At 43.4% G+C, this 18564-nt stretch overlaps 1 protein-coding gene across 2 annotated transcripts in view; it reads right to left on the reverse strand.

The window, feature by feature from the left end:
* Positions 1 to 4: 4 nt before the first annotated feature.
* Positions 5 to 18564, reverse strand: part of SYNJ2BP (synaptojanin 2 binding protein) — a 48871-nt gene continuing 30311 nt past the window's right edge. For both annotated transcript variants that reach the window (XM_002721658.5, XM_070065168.1), the window contains 2 exons: positions 8971 to 9066; positions 5 to 3134 (listed from right to left, as the gene is read on the reverse strand). In XM_002721658.5, the coding sequence (XP_002721704.1) occupies positions 2994 to 3134; positions 8971 to 9066 (237 nt within the window). In that variant the 3' untranslated portion in view covers positions 5 to 2993. The remainder of the gene's footprint in view (positions 3135 to 8970; positions 9067 to 18564) is intronic.

Here is an 18564-nt window from a genome sequence, read left to right on the forward strand (position 1 = left end):
TATGAAATCTTAGGAAAATAATTTATTCTCTGATCTTTATATCAGTTCTTAAATCTCAGAGTCATGAGGCATTGACAAGAAGATCTTGATACAGTTCCTGGCACAGAATGCAATAACAAATACTAACTTCCTTTTTCTATTATACATAGCTACAAGGTGTAATTACATTAAATCAACAGCACACAAGTTAAAACTCTGCAGGAAAAGCAAACAGAGACAACTGGAACAAATAATATCTTATTAGAATTATATATACATAACAGAAAATGATAAATACAGAATGTTTTTAGTATCATGTCTTAAAAATACTTCCATTCAATTTTCAAAATGTTGAACATAATAATTTAGCTGGTAGGAACACTAGATGTAATCTAATTAGATATATCTTTAAAGAACATGAGGTTTTTTTTTGTTACAACCTATAATAGATTCTAATACCTCATCTATGATAATAATTTGTTTTCACAAAATCAGAAGAATAAACTGAATAGTATATTTGCCTAAATCATTAATATTTTGGTCTTTAATTTCCAAGAAAACCTAAATCATCAAAGTGCATCAGAATCCATTATCAGCCAAAGCAAAGCCTCTACTAATGATGGAATAGGTGTATTCTAAATTTACATATACCAATAAACAAAAAACTAAATCGCTCTCTTTCCTGCTTGTCATTTGCTTCAGTCTGTGTGTCTCAAGGTCCTCCCAGGAGTTACTGTCCAAGTCCTGAGGTGACTTCTGGCAGGTAAGCATGCCCTTTGTGGATGCTGCTGCATGTGCCCTCAGAGACAGGGAGGACCTGAGGTAGTACCTCCACAGTGGGCTGGCAGAGGTGAGAACTCGAATACTGTCAGTGTTTCTCTCTGGAATCTAGATGAGTCCGCTTGTCTAAGTAAGTCTCAGGGGGGCTGAACAGCTCAGGTCAAAGGGTATACATGTCAGGATTGTTTAAAACAAGTTTCTCTCTATATCAACAGTTGATACAGAACAAGGTCTTACTGACTTTTTAATCTTAAAACCTTGCCCTTTCCAAGGTAGCCTGATATCATTATGAGATAGTTTTCTTTTTCTGAATTCCTTAAAAAAAAAAAAAAAAGAGATGGTCACCTGCATATCTTCTTTGTTGCTGCATCAATTTGTGCATGGTATCAGTTTTCATTATTAATTACAATTGTTAACTTAATGATATACTTTTAACTTTTTATGAATTAACTATTTATGAATTTTCTTAAACTGTGAGGTCCCCAAGGGTCACCTTAACTTGTTCCTTCTCTATGGGACACTTCTCAAGTGCCTCATTTCTCAGTAACTTTTTTCTTTTGCTATCTTTGATACAAATTTGACACCAACTTATACTGCTCTACCTATGTGGCTAATTCTATTTTAAGTATTCTCTTCCCAACCAGAACCAAAAAGCTCTTTAGAATGGAGACTATACATTTTACTTCTTTGCAAAAGTATTTGGCAATGCTGATGTTTTGGCAAATAATTGCCAGACTGCGGTAAAGTCCTCATAATGCTGCAATCAGAATGATATAAGGCTTACAGTCTGGCCAGTATATAGACAATTAAAATTATTTTTTTAAAGCCAAAACATTAACCGTGGTTATTAATCCTATGTGCTTTAAAACCAACACGGTTATAAGGACATCACATTTTTGGTATTCTCTAGCATCCATATCCTCCTTCTGGGGTTTTCCCATGAAATACCCACCAAATTTCTCTACACCCTAAAACAACAGAAAACTTTCCCTTCCTTTTCCTGAGAAACAGTTTATTAATGAAAGGCCATCACCAGTGTTTAGAACTAAAGCTTAGCAATAAGGCCCTTCCACTGTAACTCAATCAGAAACAGAGTTGATTTCATGCCCATCCTGGCTGAGATGCAGTTCCTTCTCTCAAATTTTGTGTAATATTAGAAATTTAAAAAGCTGGTAAACAGCTTGAGAGGGTTCAGGTGCTACCCTGGGAGGCACTATCTTTTGTCCTTCAACAGTTTTCTTGCTGGGTTGCTTTGGCCCTATTGCCACAGCCCTGACCACAATCATTCCAGCTGACACTTTCACAGCCCTTTGAGGTACCACAAATGTCAAAAGTGAAGCCCGAAGGTTCCGTATTTATCTTTACTACCATATTATCTTTATACCTGAAAGGTTTTTTATTTTTTTTTTTAAAGATTGAGAACTGGATTATGGAAATTTGCCTCAGTTTCACCACAGCTATTAAGAGAAAAAATTTTGTCCTTCCAAGAACTTTAATTGGTTGATTGAGTATTTTAGTGCCCTAGACTGGGCATTCTCTTTTAAGGCTCACTCCCTGGTTCCCACTATACATGCTTACAAATATCTCTTTAAATTCTTCAATTAAGGTCATGCCTTAGATCAGAAACCTTGAAACCAGAGCAACTACCTCACCTCTTCAGTTCTTCATAAGGCATTACTACTACACTATCATACATGTATATGTATGTGTACTTTATATATGTATTTATCTTGTAAAAAAAAAGTAAAAATGCTCTTTTCACTCTTCTTTGTCTAATATAGGCACCCAGGTATGTAGTTAGAAATGAAATAAAGGCCACAAAAATTTCCCTAGGAAGATCATTACAAAGAAAATTCCTTTCTTCCTCTCATATCATACAGCTGGCCTTTGAGGCATGCCAGCTTAGAAATAAAGTATCACCCATGGTGATAGGAAGTCAGGACCTTTCTCTCTTTGGGTGGCAGCTGACATTTCTATCAGAAGGCCTAGTAAAATATGTATCTCTTCTTTTGCTCTAAGCAATATTTTCTTCAGCTTTCCTTCAAAAAATATCTTTACTCTCCCATTAAAATATGAAGATTTGGAGATTTTGAACAGCAAAGTTATGGGTGGGCATTGGTCACTTTAAATCATGTGTTGGCTATGTAGAGAGAGAGAAAGATATGGTAGAATGGTAGTGGAGGAGGGCTAGAGAAATGTATTTTCAATGGGAGCACTGGAGGAAAGCAAACTTTTCATAGCTGTTGCCGGTATCTCATGAAAGCCCAGGCTGCCACCATGGTGAGGGCAAACACTGGCACCAGAACCACAGCCATGGGAATGCCACTTGGCTCCCCTTCACCTCGATGTGCAAGAGGTCCATTCTGCACCTGTAACTGGAAGAGAAGGAAAACTGTTAACTCCAGTGACTAATCTATGTTTCCCACCTTGATTCTGGACCACCCAAAACTATAAGCCCCAACCACTACCCAGTAGAAGGCAGTCATGCATCAGTGACACAGGTTCTTCTGGAAAAAAAAAGTCTGAAAGGGAGGCATTTAACTTTGTTGCACTACCAACCTAAGGGGACAAGTCAGGTAACCTCTTCCTGTACTGCCTCCATCTTAACTCTATGTGTATCATAATAGCAAAAGGAAGATATGAGATGAAACCTAATGATCACATGGGAGACCTGGATATTACTGGGGAGAAGGGTACATCTTTTTGGAAATGTTTACTTAGAAAGATTATCTGTCATCAGAATGCAACAAGAGAAGACCCAGGCAATTTCAAAAAAAAGTGTGATATCTTTACTTGGAAATGTTTTCCAATTCCCAAAGGCACCCACTCTGTCCTAGATGGAGTCCTGTCCTTCATTCCCTAGTTGGCATACTAGACAGATAAAGGTCAAACCTACATGGAACAGAGGAACAAGACTCAGATAAATAAATACTAATAGTTATAATTTTCTATTACTTAAAAACATTTGAGGCGTGATGGTCTTTCTTAGTTCAGTTTTTTTTTTAGGATGGCCCTTTTTGTATCAATTTTTAGTGGCTAAGTTGTAATAAGTAACTCTGACCCTTCAGTCTGAAAGGCAAAACTGTATGAACTACCTTTTATACCCTCTACTCTATCTCTACATCTTTCATTCATTTCTTGATGAGATGTCCTCAAAGGGCATACTTGAGAGGAAGACATTAGGGCTGAGCCAATTCCTTAAACAGAAGAATCTGTTTTTTTATTTTTTTTATTTTTTGACAGGCAGAGTGGACAGTGAGAGAGAGAGAGAGAGAGAAAGGTCTTCCTTTACCGTTGGTTCACCCTCCAATGGCCGCCGCGGCCGGCGCACTGCGGCCGGCGCACCGCGCTGATCCGATGGCAGGAGCCAGGAGCCAGGTGCTTTTTCCTGGTCTCCCATGGGGTGCAGGGCCCAAGCACCTGGGCCATCCTCCACTGCACTCCCGGGCCACAGCAGAGAGCTGGCCTGGAAGAGGGGCAACCGGGACAGAATCCGGCACCCCAACCGGGACTAGAACCTGGTGTGCTGGCGCCGCTAGGCGGAGGATTAGCCTATTGACCCACGGCGCCGGCCAAGAATCTGTTTTAATAGTTGTTCTTTATGGAGGCTTCCTGAGAAGTGAACATTGGAAATCATTTCCACAAACCTTAAAAATTAACTCCAATCATGTCCGAAGTGTATGCCTATAATTACTTGCCAATCTCCTGCATAAATTCTCCCATATTTAAAAACAGAGAGGCCGGCGCTGCGGCTCACTAGGCTAATCCTCCACCTTGCGGCGCCGGCACACCGGGTTCTAGTCCAGGTCGGGGCGCCGGATTCTGTCCCGGTTGCCCCTCTTCCAGGCCAGCTCTCTGCTGTGGCCCGGGAGTGCAGTGGAGGATGGCCCAAGTACTTGGGCCCTGCACCCCATGGGAGACCAGGATAAGTACCTGGCTCTTGCCATCGGATCAGTGCGGTGCGCCGGCCACAGCGTGCCGGCCGTGGCGGCCATTGGAGGGTGAACCAATGGTAAAGGAAGACCTTTCTCTCTGTCTCTCTCACTGTCCACTCTGCCTGTCCAAAAACAAAAACAAAAACAAAAACAAACAAACAAAAAAACACCACACACCAGAGAAGAGTCAAAGAGAAGAATCAAGGTGGGAGCAGCTGTTTTCTGCTCCATCACACCCAGACTCTGTAACCCTGGCTGTTTTCACAGAGATCTTTCATGTTTGGCCTTCTCCATCTTTTCCATTAGAACCTCTGAACCTTCATTTAGCCACTGAATGAGGCAGAGTGCACCAATTTAAGCAGGAAAAGATGTAAAAGGTACACTGAACCTGTTCAATGAATACACTCGAAATCCTCAGGGCTACAGGAGAAATCATATCTACCCAGATTTCCCCTCCTGTGGGGAGCAACTGGGAGCAACTCGGACTAGACTAAGTTACTGGAATTAAGACTTATTCTATGCATCTGCTTTCCCACAATATGGCGCTGAGAAGGGAGAAACAGCTTCTACACAGCTGCCTCCAGTTCAACCAATAAACTGTAGGACCTGCTCCTGATTGGAGGAGAGCAGCGTACTCGGCGTGTGGGCAGCCGAGTTGGGATTGGTGGAAGAGGACTATAAAGGAGGAGAGAGACACCATGCACCAGGAACATCTAAGGGGAACACCTGAGGAACACCTGTGCAGCCCCCGAGAGAGCCGGCCGGCGGTGTGCCGCTCCCCCGCGGAAGTGGGGAATGTGGCAGGGGGAACCGCCCTTCCACGGAGGTGGAAGGGTCGGTAGCCAACCCGGGAAGAACCAGCAGCAAACCCGGGGAGGGCCGAGCAGACGAAAGAACAGCGCAGGGTCCTGTGTCGTTCCTCCACGAAGACGGGGAGCGACATAATGGTGCCGTGACTCGGATAAGAAACTTAGGAGGGAAGAAATGGGAAAAAGTGCGAAAATACCGGAGAGAGAGACTAGCAAAGAGCTTAGGGAAAAGCCGGACGGAAAAGGTGCGGGAAGAAGCTATCGAAAGCCTAGGCATAGACTCGGATATGGACTGTGGAAAAGAAGTTAGGATTGAAAGCTAGGATTTAAAGTGAAAGCAAGAAGAAACTTAGACTTAGATATGGACTGCAGGTTGAAAGTGAAAGTGAAACCTGGAAGAAACTTAGACTTGGATACGGACTGTGGGTGAGGCCAGGAGAAATGAGAGGGGAATATTGTTGGAAGAAAAGTTGGGAAACATACCGGGTAGAGAAAAATATGTTGGGGAGAATGAAGCCGCGGGGATAAGAGAAACAGAAGTTTAGAAGTAAAATGAGAGAAATAGGAATGCTGGCAGATAGAAGTAAACTGGGAGAAACAGGAATGCCCGGAGATAGAGAAATAGAGAAAAATAAGGCCTCCCCACAACACGGCAATGAGAGAGCTTGGATTCGGTCTGCCTGATTAGTAAGATGATAAGCACCTGCTGGCGGCTAGCAGCTTACCTGCTGCAGGTCACCGAAGACAGGCACGTTATCAACATCAATAAGTCTCCCTACAATACGGCAATGAGAAGGCTTGGATTCGGTTTGCCTGATTGCTAGGGCTTGTAAGCACCTGCAGGCAGTTCTAGCAGAGCAGAGCATGCGCTGCAGGGCACCGAACACAGGCATGCATCAGCGCCTAAAAACCTCCTCACAACATGGTGAAGAGAGGACCCGGATTCGGTTTGCCTGATTGGTAGGGCTTGTAGGCACCTGTGGGCAGCTCTAGCAAGCAGAGCAGAGTGTGTGCCACAGGGCACCGAAGACAGGCGCGTATCAACGCCAAAAATAAAAAGAAAGGGGGATCTGTGGTGAGCAACTGGGAGCAACTCGGACTAGACTAAGTTACTGGAATTAAGACTTATTCTATGCATCTGCTTTCCCACAATATGGCACTGAGAAGGGAGAAACAGCTTCTACACAGCTGCCTCCAGTTCAACCAATAAACTGTAGGACCTGCTCCTGATTGGAGGAGAGCAGCGTACTCGGCGTGTGGGCAGCCGAGTTGGGATTGGCGGAAGAGGACTATAAAGGAGGAGAGAGACACCATGCACCAGGAACATCTAAGGGGAACACCTGAGGAACACCTGTGCAGCCCCCGAGAGAGCCGGCCGGCGGTGTGCCGCTCCCCCGCGGAAGTGGGGAATGTGGCAGGGGGAACCGCCCTTCCACGGAGGTGGAAGGGTCGGTAGCCAACCCGGGAAGAACCAGCAGCAAACCCGGGGAGGGCCGAGCAGACGAAAGAACAGCGCAGGGTCCTGTGTCGTTCCTCCACGAAGACGGGGAGCGACACCCTCCCATCATGCAAATTCTGAAATACTAAAAAGAAAGAAGTGAATGCAGGAATGGATGAAGTCTTGACTGAGTTCTGAATTGCACTTTTTTTTTTTTTAAGATTTTAGTTATTACGAGGCAGAGTTACAGATAGAGAGAAAGGTCTTCCATCCACTGCTTCATTCCCCAAATGGCCACAATGGCTGGAGCTGGGACAATTTGAATCCAGGAGCCAGGAGCTTCTTCTGGGTCTCCCACATGGGTTCAGGGGCCCAAGCACTTGGGCCATCTTTCACTGCTCTCCCAGGCCATAGCAGAGGATCAGAAGAGGAGCAGCTGGGATATGAACCAGTGCCCATAGGAGATACCGGTGTGACAGGCAGAAGTTTAGCCTACTATGCCACAGCACCGGCCCCACCATTTTCTCATTAGAGCTCCCCTCTGAGCACTACAGCTTTGGTCAAAAGTGTCACCAGGTTGGTAAGAAGATCCATAGATGTGATAGGGAAAATCAGGGGCCAGTGTTGTGGTGCAGCAAGTTAAGCCAATGCTTGTAATGCTGGCATTCCATACTGGAGTGCCCATTCCAGTCCCCAGTACTTTGCTTCTGATCCAGTTCCCTTATAATGGACCTGAGAAAGCAGCACATGACCCAAATACTTGAGCCCCTACCACCCAAGTGGGAGCACCCAGATGAAGTTCCAGGCTCCTGGCTTTGGCTTGATTTAGCTCCCACAGTTGTAGCCATTTGGGGATTGAACCAGTGGATGGAAGATCTCTCTCTCTCTCTCTCTGCCTTTCAAATAAATAAATAAATAAGAAAAAGGACATCAGATAGCAGGCACCAGGCATTTCACCATTGTTGTAGTTACAATTGTAGAAATTGTTATAAATTAAGAGTTTTAACAGAAGATATGGGGGCCGGCGCTGTGGCACAGTGAGTTAATGTCCTGGCCTGAGGTGCCAGCATCCCATATGGGCACTGGTTCTAATCCTGGTTGCTCCTCTTCCGATCCAGCTCTCTGCTATGGCCTGGAAAAGCAGTGGCCCCTACAAGTCCAAGTCCTTGGGCCCCTACACCCATGTGGGAGACCCAGAAGAAGCTCTGGCTCCTGGCTTTGGGTTAGCGCAGTTCCAGCCATTGTGGCCAATTGGGGAGTGAACCAGCGGATGGAAGATCTCTCTCTCTCTCCCTCTCCCTCTCTCTCTGTCTCTACCTCTCTCTGTAACTCTGTCTTTCAAATAAATAAAATAAATCCCCTTTAAAAAAAATCAGATATGATTCTCCCACTACCAAAAAGTAAAAAAAATGCTTCTTTTTTTTTTCCCCTGCATCAATTTCAATCTGGTTGTCTTCAAGGCATATATTACCTCGAAACTAGGACCTGAGTGTCAAGCATACTGTTTAGTGTCAAGCACACTGCTACCAAATGTCCTTTAAGATGAACAGAAGGGGCTGGAGTTGTGGTGCAGTAGGTTAAGCTGCAGCCTGTGACATGGGCATCCCACACGAGTACCAGTTTGAGTCCTGACTGCTCCCTTCCAATCTAGCTCCTTGCTAATACACCTGGGAAAGCAGCAGAATGTGGCCCAAGAACTTGGACCTCTACTACTCATGTGAGAGACCAGGATGGAGTTCTGGACTCCTGGCTTCAGCCTGGCCCAGCCCTGGCCATTATGGCCATTTGGGGAATGAGCCACCAGATGTTCCCCCACCCCCTGCCTCTAACTCTGCCTTTCAAATACATAAAAAAAGATGAACAGAAGTACAAGAGGGTCTCTGTAAGTTCTTCAAAAAAGTCAAAGGGAAAGGGAAAGGGAAAGGGAAAATTAACAACCACACAAATACCACTGAAGATTACATGCAGTTTAATCACAAGAATGGTGCAAAGGCCTGGTGGCAGGTCTCCGGCTGCAAGTAACACCTACCCTGTGCTGTACTCTCAGGGACACAGCATAGCCTGCGTTACGAAAGAGGTCTACAGCATCCTGATGCAGGAGGTTCTTTAGGTCCTGGCCATTTACCTGTCAGAGGAGAGTCATAAGAGACAGGTTAATTTTCGTAAGTCAACAATTTACTTTTATGCAGCCAAACCTTTAAAAAAAAAACTAACTCCTACCAGGTATATTCTAAGTGTCAGGAGTATGGGTAAAGTTACTTAGAACTCAGAGTAGCTTTTTTCATTTTCAAAGCTTTGTTTTCCTAGAACTGAGGTTCCATGGGCCATGTGAAGAGATCCTATGTTAAAATAAAGTGGTTTCTCCTTCCTCTTCTATGCCTGTCTCACTAATGTACTTTTTGTCATCCATGAACATTATGCTGCTTCCCTACAGCTAAAACAACCTTCCAGGTTACTACCCCATCCTTTATATTCCTAATTCTTGGCATTGCCATCTTCAATTGTAGAAATACAATTCTACACAAAATTTTCCCACAATTTATTCTGATGTGGTGCAAATCTATATAGGTCCATAGCACTTATTCAATAGTGTTAAATATTTTCCGTGATTTCATGGACACTCCTATCCTTCTCACATTTGCTAAAAACCATGTTTCTGTGATAATACAAACCCTTAAAAAATTCAATTTAGGACACTCCTACCATATAGAAGTGAGACATGTGAAGGAATACTGGTACTTAAACTTTTTGGTGTTAGGAGAGACACTGGTCACAAGTGGTATCTAACTTGTGCTGTACTCACTGACACAGTACAGCCACCTTGTGCAAGATTACCTATCTTTTACACATGTCAATGCCAACATCAACAGCAACAGAAGCAAGAGTATCTTATTTATTTTATAGGATCTGTGTTGTACATAAATTACCTAATTTATTTCTCACAATAATCCTATGAGGTTGACACTATTTTCATCTTCCTTTTACAAGTGAAGAAACTGAAGCTTAGTGCGATTGCTGAATAAGAGTAGGTAGGAGTAGGGTTTCTAAAAAATAGGGGAATACCAAAATGCTCTTGCATTTTATTGTTTCTTCTACACTACTATTCCTCCTCATCGACTCACCAACTATTCCCAGCTCAGGTGAAGCTCAAGCCTTTGGATTTTTGAACCTTCTTATTTTCCTTGTCATAATCTTCCTTTTCCATTAGTTCATAAGTATCCCTCCCCCATTTTCACCTCCTGAGATCCTTGGTCAATGAATCTACCTATATTTTTGCCTGACAGATGGTATACCTTCTCAACAGTTTCAAGCTCCATTCCACTTCAGTCAGCAATTGATTGACATAAATTCAGACTTCAACATTAGATATGCTTCAGCTCTTAATATCTCAGACTCTTAAAAACCTGACCATAACCCCTACTCTTTTCACACTTCCCATTTCTCTACTGAATTTCCCTTTTATCCTCTTCAAAGTCTTTATCTTTTTACATTTTATCTGCATTCTTACCCATCTAGGAGCTCTGGCTGTAACTGTGAAAAAGTACTTGTTAAATCATTAGAGGCCGGCGCCGCGGCTCACTAGGCTAATCCTCCGCCTTGCGGCGCCGGCACACTGGGTTCTAGTCCCGGTTGGGGCGCTGGATTCTGTCCCGGTTGCCCCTCTTCCAGGCCAGCTCTCTGCTGTGGCCCGGGAGTGCAATGGAGGATGGCCCAAGTAATTGGGCCCTGCACCACATGGGAGACCAGGAGAAGCACCTGGCTCCTGCCATCAGATCAGTGTGGTGCGCCGGCCGCAGCGCGCCAGCTGCGGCGGCCATTGGAGGGTGAACCAACGGCAAAGGAAGACCTTTCTCTCTGCCTCTCTCTCACTGTCCACTCTGCCTGTCAAAAAAAAAAAAAAAAAAAAAATCATTAGAGTTCCTTGTCCTCATAATTTTCTGCCATCCTTCCAGTGCTGGGCAACACAATGAATCTACTTTCCTTGCCATTACTGAGTGGAATATTCTTGGAGAAAGATACAGTCACACTCTCTATCATAGATCCCAGCTAACTGACTCCTGCTTATCCTTAAAACTTGTCTTCTACTCATTTAAGAAACTCCCTAAAACTCTCTTCTCTCAAGAGACTCCTTTGTTCCTTTTTTTATTTTTATTTATTTATTTATTTATTTATTTTTTGTGAGATTACTTCTGACACTCTCTCCCTTTTCTTTTCTTCCCCGTCATAGTTTTGGGATATCTGTTCACTGCTCCTTTCCCTCTCTGGATTAGGTCATTTCTTTATCAAGGTTAAGTTATCTATAGATGCTCTTCATCACATCCCTTTTAGCCTCTTACAGACCTCATGATCACTTTTTGCCTGATTCCTTAATTCCTTTATTGCTCTCTTAACTTAAATCATCCTCCTCTATGAAGAAAACAATACAAGTATGTCTTGGAACCCACTATCATCATATTCCCATCTTCTCTCTTCTTTCACTACAAAACTGTTTGCATGCATTGCCTTCACTTCCTCAGCACTCATTCACTCTTTATTCCCTTGTAATCTCAAAATATGTAGGTGGGAGGGAAGAACATGCCCTCGTGAAGCTCAGCAGTGACTTCCACTCACCAGATGCTACAGAGCCCTTTCTCAGATTTCATACCATTTTTTAATACTTATTTATTTATTTGAAAGGCAGAGTTACAGAGACACACACACACAGAGAGAGAGAGAGAGAGAGAGAGAGAGGTATCTTCTATCTGCTGGTTCACTCCCCAGATGGCCGCAACAGCTGGAGCTGGGCTGATCTGAAGCCAGGAGCCAGGAGCTTCTTCCCAGTCTCCCACGCAGGTGCAGGGGCCCAAGGACTTGGGCCATCTTCTACTGCTTTCCCAGGCCATAGCAGAGAACTGGATCGGAAGTGGAGCATATTGGATGCCGGCATTGCAGGTGGTGGCTTTACCTGCTACGCCACAGCACCGGCCCCAATCATTTCTTGCTCTTTTTAACTTTCTCCTATTTTGGCTTATAAGCACTTAGCTCTCTTAGTCCTTTGACTACTTTCCTGATTCCTCTCCCCTTTCCTCCTTCTTAGGTAAGGAAATGTACTTCACTGTCACTGCTTCATTCTTTTCCTTTCTCTTCTATGGTGAATTTTCACAATTTCAACCATAATCTGTAAGTTTACAAAACCCCAAAGTTTTTATTCTTGCTTATACTTCTGGATTGGCCAATTTCCTACTGGAAGTCTATTCTTGAATATTCTGCTAAATGTTACTTCAATATATCAAAGCCTCTTTGTAACTTTATACAAAACCAAAACATGCTGACTAATTTCCTATTACCACTACCATTTATTCAGACTAAAATTTGTAATTTTTAAAATTTCTTCTATTCTGGCAATAGTCACATATAATACGGGATACTTTTGGAAAGCAGAATTAAAAGATAAATTTTGGTGCAAAGAATTTTGAAATCCAAGCAAAAGAGCAAAGGAGGGGTCTTTAAAAAGTTCATGATAAAGGTACATTATCAAATACTATACAAGGGCATCAAAAATGTTCCACATCAAAAAAAGCTCATCTTTTAATTCCATTTTCTATGAACCATGAACTTTTGGAAAAAATGTGTTTTAATCTTTTATTTATTTGAAAGGCAGAGAGACAAAGATCTTCCATCTGCCGATTCATTCCCCAAATGTCTGCAAAAGCCAGGGTTGGGCCAGGCAGAAGCCAGGAGCTGGAAACTCAATCTGGTTCTCCCACTTGAGTGGCAGGGGGCTAATCACTTGTGTCATCACCTGCTGCCTCCCAAGGTGCACATTAACAGGAAGTTGGAATTTGAAGTGAAGTTGGGACTCAAACCCAAGCACTCTGAAATGGGAAGCAGGCATCCCAAGTGGTAACATAACTGCTATGCCAAATGTACACCCTCCATCCCCGTGAAGTTTTTTATGTACCTGTGTATACTGTCACAACCTGCAGTCTAACACTTATAAAAAGAGAGATTTATTTATCTGAAAGGCAGAGACATTTCTCTTGGGGTATTTTGTTTCCTACTGCTTCTCTATTCTAGGATACGGACACTCTTAATGGAATCACTGTGATTATCTTCTCCTTGGTTTACTTTCCTCTGCATCTTCCCCCGTTCCAATCTATTTTACCACTGTGTCTCCAGATAAGTCTCCCTAAAGTATACTTCCTTAGACAACAGAATACAGTTGTATTCTAGTTTTCAAAAAATAGGCTGGCGCCATGGCTCAATAGGCTAATCCTCTGCCTTGCGGCGCCGGCACACCGGGTTCTAGTCCCGGTCAGGGCGCCGGATTCTGTCCCGGTTGCCCCTCTTCCAGGCCAGCTCTCTGCAGTGCAGTGGAGGATGGCCCAAGTGCTTGGGTCCTGCACCCGCATGGGAGACCACGAGAAGCACCTGGCTCCTGGCTTCGGATCAGCGCGATGTGCCGGCCGCGAGGGCATTGGAGGGTGAACCAACGGCAAAAGGAAGACCTTACTCTCTGTCTCTCTCTCTCACTGTCCACTCTGCCTGTCAAAAAAAAAAAAAAAAAAAAAAAAAAAAAAAAAAAAAAAGTTAGGAAGCAGTGAAAGAGTGCATGCCTGATTTCTCATGCTGGTAGGCAAAACCCTACAGGAAATAACTAACTCAGCTTGTTGGTTCAACTAGGCACTCCTAAGTTATATAAACCAGCCAAATACTTTCCCCCTTTTCCAAATTCCATTTATCCTCCAAGATTGATCTTTTTTTTTTTTTTTTAAGATTTTATTTATTTATTTGAGAGGCAGAGTTACAGACAATCAGAGGGAGAGACAGAGAGAAAGGTCTTCCATCTGCTGGTTTATTCCCTACGTAACTGCAACAGCCAGATCCAAAGCCAGGAGCCAGGAGCTTCTTCTGGGTCTCCCACGCGGGTGCAGGGGCCTAAGCACTTGGGCCATTTTCCACTGCTTTCCCAGGCCATACCAGAGAGCTAGATTGGAAGAGGAACAGCTGGGACTAGAAATGGCACTCATGTGGTATGCCGGCACTGAAGGCAGATGCTTAACTTACTGCACCAAGATTGATCTTTAAAAGGGTCAGTCCTTTTAAAGATACATGAATACATGATTTTTTTGCTGATGGACTTTGCTGTCATGTTACCAAGCTACCTCCTGACTATGCTTTTTTGCTTGGCAGATATGCCATAAGAAAGAAACTTCAGTATTTCTTTCCATCACAATGAATTCTCAATGACTCCATTTCTAGTTAATTCCTAGGGGGAGAGAATAGGTATAGAATTACTAGTTATAGTGAGAATGCTTATTTAAGTAATCTAGCCCATGTAACAATTGCTATTTCTCACTGTAAAGTATACATTTTCTTCTAGAGGCAAACAAGTAAGTTAATGATACAGTCATGTCAGCGATTGCTGAATAAGGTCACAGATCAATATTAGAGCCAAAGTTTCATAGTAACATGAGTGTGAGTGAGATAACTGAGTCACTATATGACATTCAATCATGAAACTACTGAGCTTAAAATAACTGTTGCTTTAGTTGTAATTTCCAGGAATTATTAAAAATTTATTATTATGCCTGGAGTTGTCTGTTCACTTTTTTTTTTTTTTTAACAGGCAGAGTGGACAGTGAGAGAGAGAGACAGAGAGAAAGGTCTTCCTTTTGCCGTTGGTTCACCCTCCAATGGCCGCTGCGGCCGGCGCACCGCGCTGATCCGATGGCAGGAGCCAGGTACTTATCCTGGTCTCCCATGTGGGTGCAGGGCCCAAGCACTTGGGCCATCCTCCACTGTACTCCCTGGCCACAGCAGAGAGCTGGCCTGGAAGAGGGGCAACCGGGACAGAATCCAGCGCCCCGACCGGGACTAGAACCCGGTGTGCCGGCGCCGCAAGGCGGAGGATTAGCCTAGTGAGCCGCGGCGCCGGCTGTCTGTTCACTTTTAATATATTAACTGATTTAGTGTTCACAAGAGGCCTCTAAGTTAGGAACCCTAATTTTTTAAGTGTTAAAACAGAAGCACAGGAAGGCTACACATCATCCATAAGTTCATAGAATAGAAAGATAAAAGTCATGATTCAATCTCAAGTAGCCTGGCCCTAAACCCTTCATAAAACATTAACCTATACAAATTTACATCATAAGCAAGGATTTTATTTTGGTAATGTACCACTGTAAATCAAAGTTTTATTGATTTTTAATTTTTGCTTTATTTAATGTTATATATTTAAACGTTTTTAGAGTAGGACAAAAACAGGGTATTCAAGTATTAACAATTTTATTAACTTGTATATATTGAAGTAGCATTAAAAACACAGTTAAATGCCACTTCCCTGACAAAGTCTTCCTAAATCACACTTTACTAGATGCAACTGATTCACTTCTTTGCCTCTCCATGCTATGTAACTCTCTTAAAGCTGGAATTGAGCTCTGCATTTTACATTTCACATTCTACTCTAACCGGAACAGGTTATATCTCAGCTCATCACTATACCTGTGTATTGACTGAGAAGCACTGGTACACACCTCAGCATAAATACCACCTGCTTTCCTGAAGTGTGGCTCCAGAGTGCAACCTGAGAAAGGCTTAACTACACAAAAGGTTGGCAGACATAATCTCATTATTACACAAAACTGAAAGGCCTGGATTCTAATCACAGCTCTACCTGTCAGTGACTCACTATGGAATCTTATCTGAGCCTCCTTCTGCTAACAAAAAGAAAAACATTGGTGACACCAGGCAAAATAACCTGCTATATACAGTTATGGCTTTCTACCCTCCTAGTTAAGGCTAAAGGTATTGTAATATTAAAACACTCTAGTTCCTATTTAAAAATTAAACCTTGGGGTTAGTGATTGGCATAGCAGTTGAAAACACGGCTTACGACACCTACATTCCAAATTAGAGTGATGTGCACCGTGAGAAAAAGCAGGTAATTGCTCAAGTGATTGGTCCTTGCTCCCCCACATGGAAGACCTGGATTGAGTTCTCAGTTCCTGGCTTCAGCCACCCTGAGTCCTGGCTATTGAAGACATTTAGGGAGTAAATCAGCAAATGGGAGCTTGCTCTGTCTGTCCATGTCTGTCTGTCTCTAATAAAAATAATTAAAATTAAACCCTAAATAAGAGACCTTTTAGAAATGCAAAATTCCTTTTGTAAAGAACTATTTTTCCATTCTTGGCCAATACAAATCAGCCCCATAGAACAAATCTTGACTGTAACTTTCTCCCTTGACAATGTTACTCCTGCTAAAGAGCTGAATTTGCTTTCCAATATTTACCTCCTCTATAGATTTTTTTTTAAGATTTATTTTATGTATTTGAAAGTCAGAGTTACACAGAGAGGAGAGGCAGAGAGAGAGAGAGGTCTTCTATCCGATGGTTCACTCCCAAGTTGGCCGCAACAGCCAGAGCTGTGCCGATCTGAAGCCAGGAGCCAGGAGCTTCCTCCAGGTCTCCCATGCAGGTGCTGGGGCCCAATGATTCGGGCCATCTTCTACTGCTTTCCCAGGCCATAGCAGAGAGCTGGATCGGAAGTGGAGCAGCCGGGACTAGAACCGGCGCCCATATGGGCCAGGGCTTTTACCTGCTGCGCCACAGCGCCAGCCCCCCTCTATGGATTTTTAGATTCCTGTAGCCCCGTGATAAACCACCGAGTTCTGTAGATTTTACCCCTCAATGTCTACAGAATCCATTTTCTTTATCACCATCCTTACTAATACAGACCAGAAGCTCTCAAAGTGTAGTCCCCACAACAACAATATTAGCATCACCTCGAATCTTGTAAAGAATGCAAATTATTAGGCCTCATTCTAGCAATCTGCAGTTCAGTAAGCTCTCCAGGTGATTCTGATATTCAGACGGTTCTAACTTAAACTGTCTGAAACAGGATGCTAACTTGTCTCCACTCCCAGGCCACTTCCCCTATTTAATGCAAATCACATGCCTCCACAGATTTCATTAGTGATTTTCCCTTTACTGGAATTATGATTTAAAACGTACTGTTTTGTTAAACTTCTGTTTTAGGTTTATTTACATGTACATATTCATATTTGATGAATAAGAAATATATGTAGTTCTCATTACAGGTCATAATTTTAAAACATCAAAAAATACTTGCCTTCTGTAGTGGTTCTCAAATTCTCACTCCCTCACCAGGGAGTACTTTCATGATTTAGATTTTAAATCTGTAGGTCTGGCAGGGTCCTGAGATTCTGTGTTTCTAACCAGCTCCTGGGTGATGGCCAGATTATCCATGGGTGCACCTCACTTTCCTGCCTAGAAGCAGTCAACTTCGTAATCTTAGGACTTTTAACTTGTCATTTTAGCTTCTTTAACCATGGTGTAAGTTTTACTGAACCCAGATAGGGCACATGTAAAGCATGCTAGAAAAATCCTGCTGAATGAATGTTCAGTGATTTGGGATATGGAGTTGTTCTAGCTAACTGGAGGGAAAACAAAAAACCTTTCTGCTTTTAACTTTGGTGGTTGGCCATCTTTAAACATTCGTTTCCTGGACCAATGTTGTTTGGAAGACTGCCCAAGTACTTGGACAGCTGCCACCCACATAGGAGACGTAGATGGAATTCTTAGCTTCAGGTTTCAGCTTGGCCCAGCCCCAGCCCTTGTGGCCATTTGGGGAGTGAACCAGAAGACAGATCTCTTTGTGTAACTCTGCCTTTCAAATCAATAAAATAAATCTTAAAAAAATTGTTTTGTGGGTTAAGCTAACTGTGGTAACATCAGTATCCCATTCTTAGTGCTGGCTGGAGTCCTGGCTGCTCAGCTTCTGATCCAGCTCCCTGCTAATTTGCCTGGGAAAGCAGTGGAGGATGGACCAAGTGCTTGTAATCCTGTCACCCACGTGGGAGACTCCGATGGAGTTCCAGGCACATTTTTTGGTCTCTTTTTGATGAAGTTGAAGCATGTTAAAAAAAATCTTCTGAATCTATTCCTTTTTTTTTTTTTTTTTTTTTAACAGGCAGAGTGGACAGTGAGAGAGAGAGAGACAGAGAGAAAGGTCTTCCTTTGCCGTTGGTTCACGCTCCCCAGTGGCCGCCGCGGCTGGTGCGCTGTGGCCGGTGCACTGCACTGATCCGAAGGCAGGAGCCAGGTGCTTCTCCTGGTCTCCCATGGGGTGCAGGGCCCAAGCACTTGGGCCATCCTCCACTGCACTTCCGGGCCATAGCAGAGAGCTGGCCTGGAAGAGGGGCAACCGGGACAGAATCCGGCGCCCCGACCGGGACTAGAACCCGGTGTGCCGGCGCCGCTAGGCGGAGGATTAGCCTAGTGAGCCGCGGCGCCGGCTTAAATCTAATTAATCAGGCCTAACCAAAAAACTCAGTGTTATAATGGAGAAATTCATTCTCCGAAACCAATTAGAAGCTTACCCTGTGTAAGGAGCAGGTCTAGGTACTGGAGCTAAAGAGATGAGAAGAGAGTCTCTCCTAGAAGTATTTTGTTTAAAGGATTCTGCTGCGTATTTCACTATCTCTGTAGCTAATCAGCTGGGGGATTGCTGCTGGATCTTTCCCACTGATTTCTAAGTAAAGAGAAGACACTTTTTTGCTTTCTTTGTAACTTTCCATAGCGCCTGGAAATGTGCTCTGGAGGGCATCAAGTAAAACAGCTGA

The sequence above is a fragment of the Oryctolagus cuniculus genome, chromosome 20 (genome assembly GCF_964237555.1).
Source record: "Oryctolagus cuniculus chromosome 20, mOryCun1.1, whole genome shotgun sequence".
Classification (NCBI taxonomy): Eukaryota; Metazoa; Chordata; class Mammalia; order Lagomorpha; family Leporidae; genus Oryctolagus; species Oryctolagus cuniculus.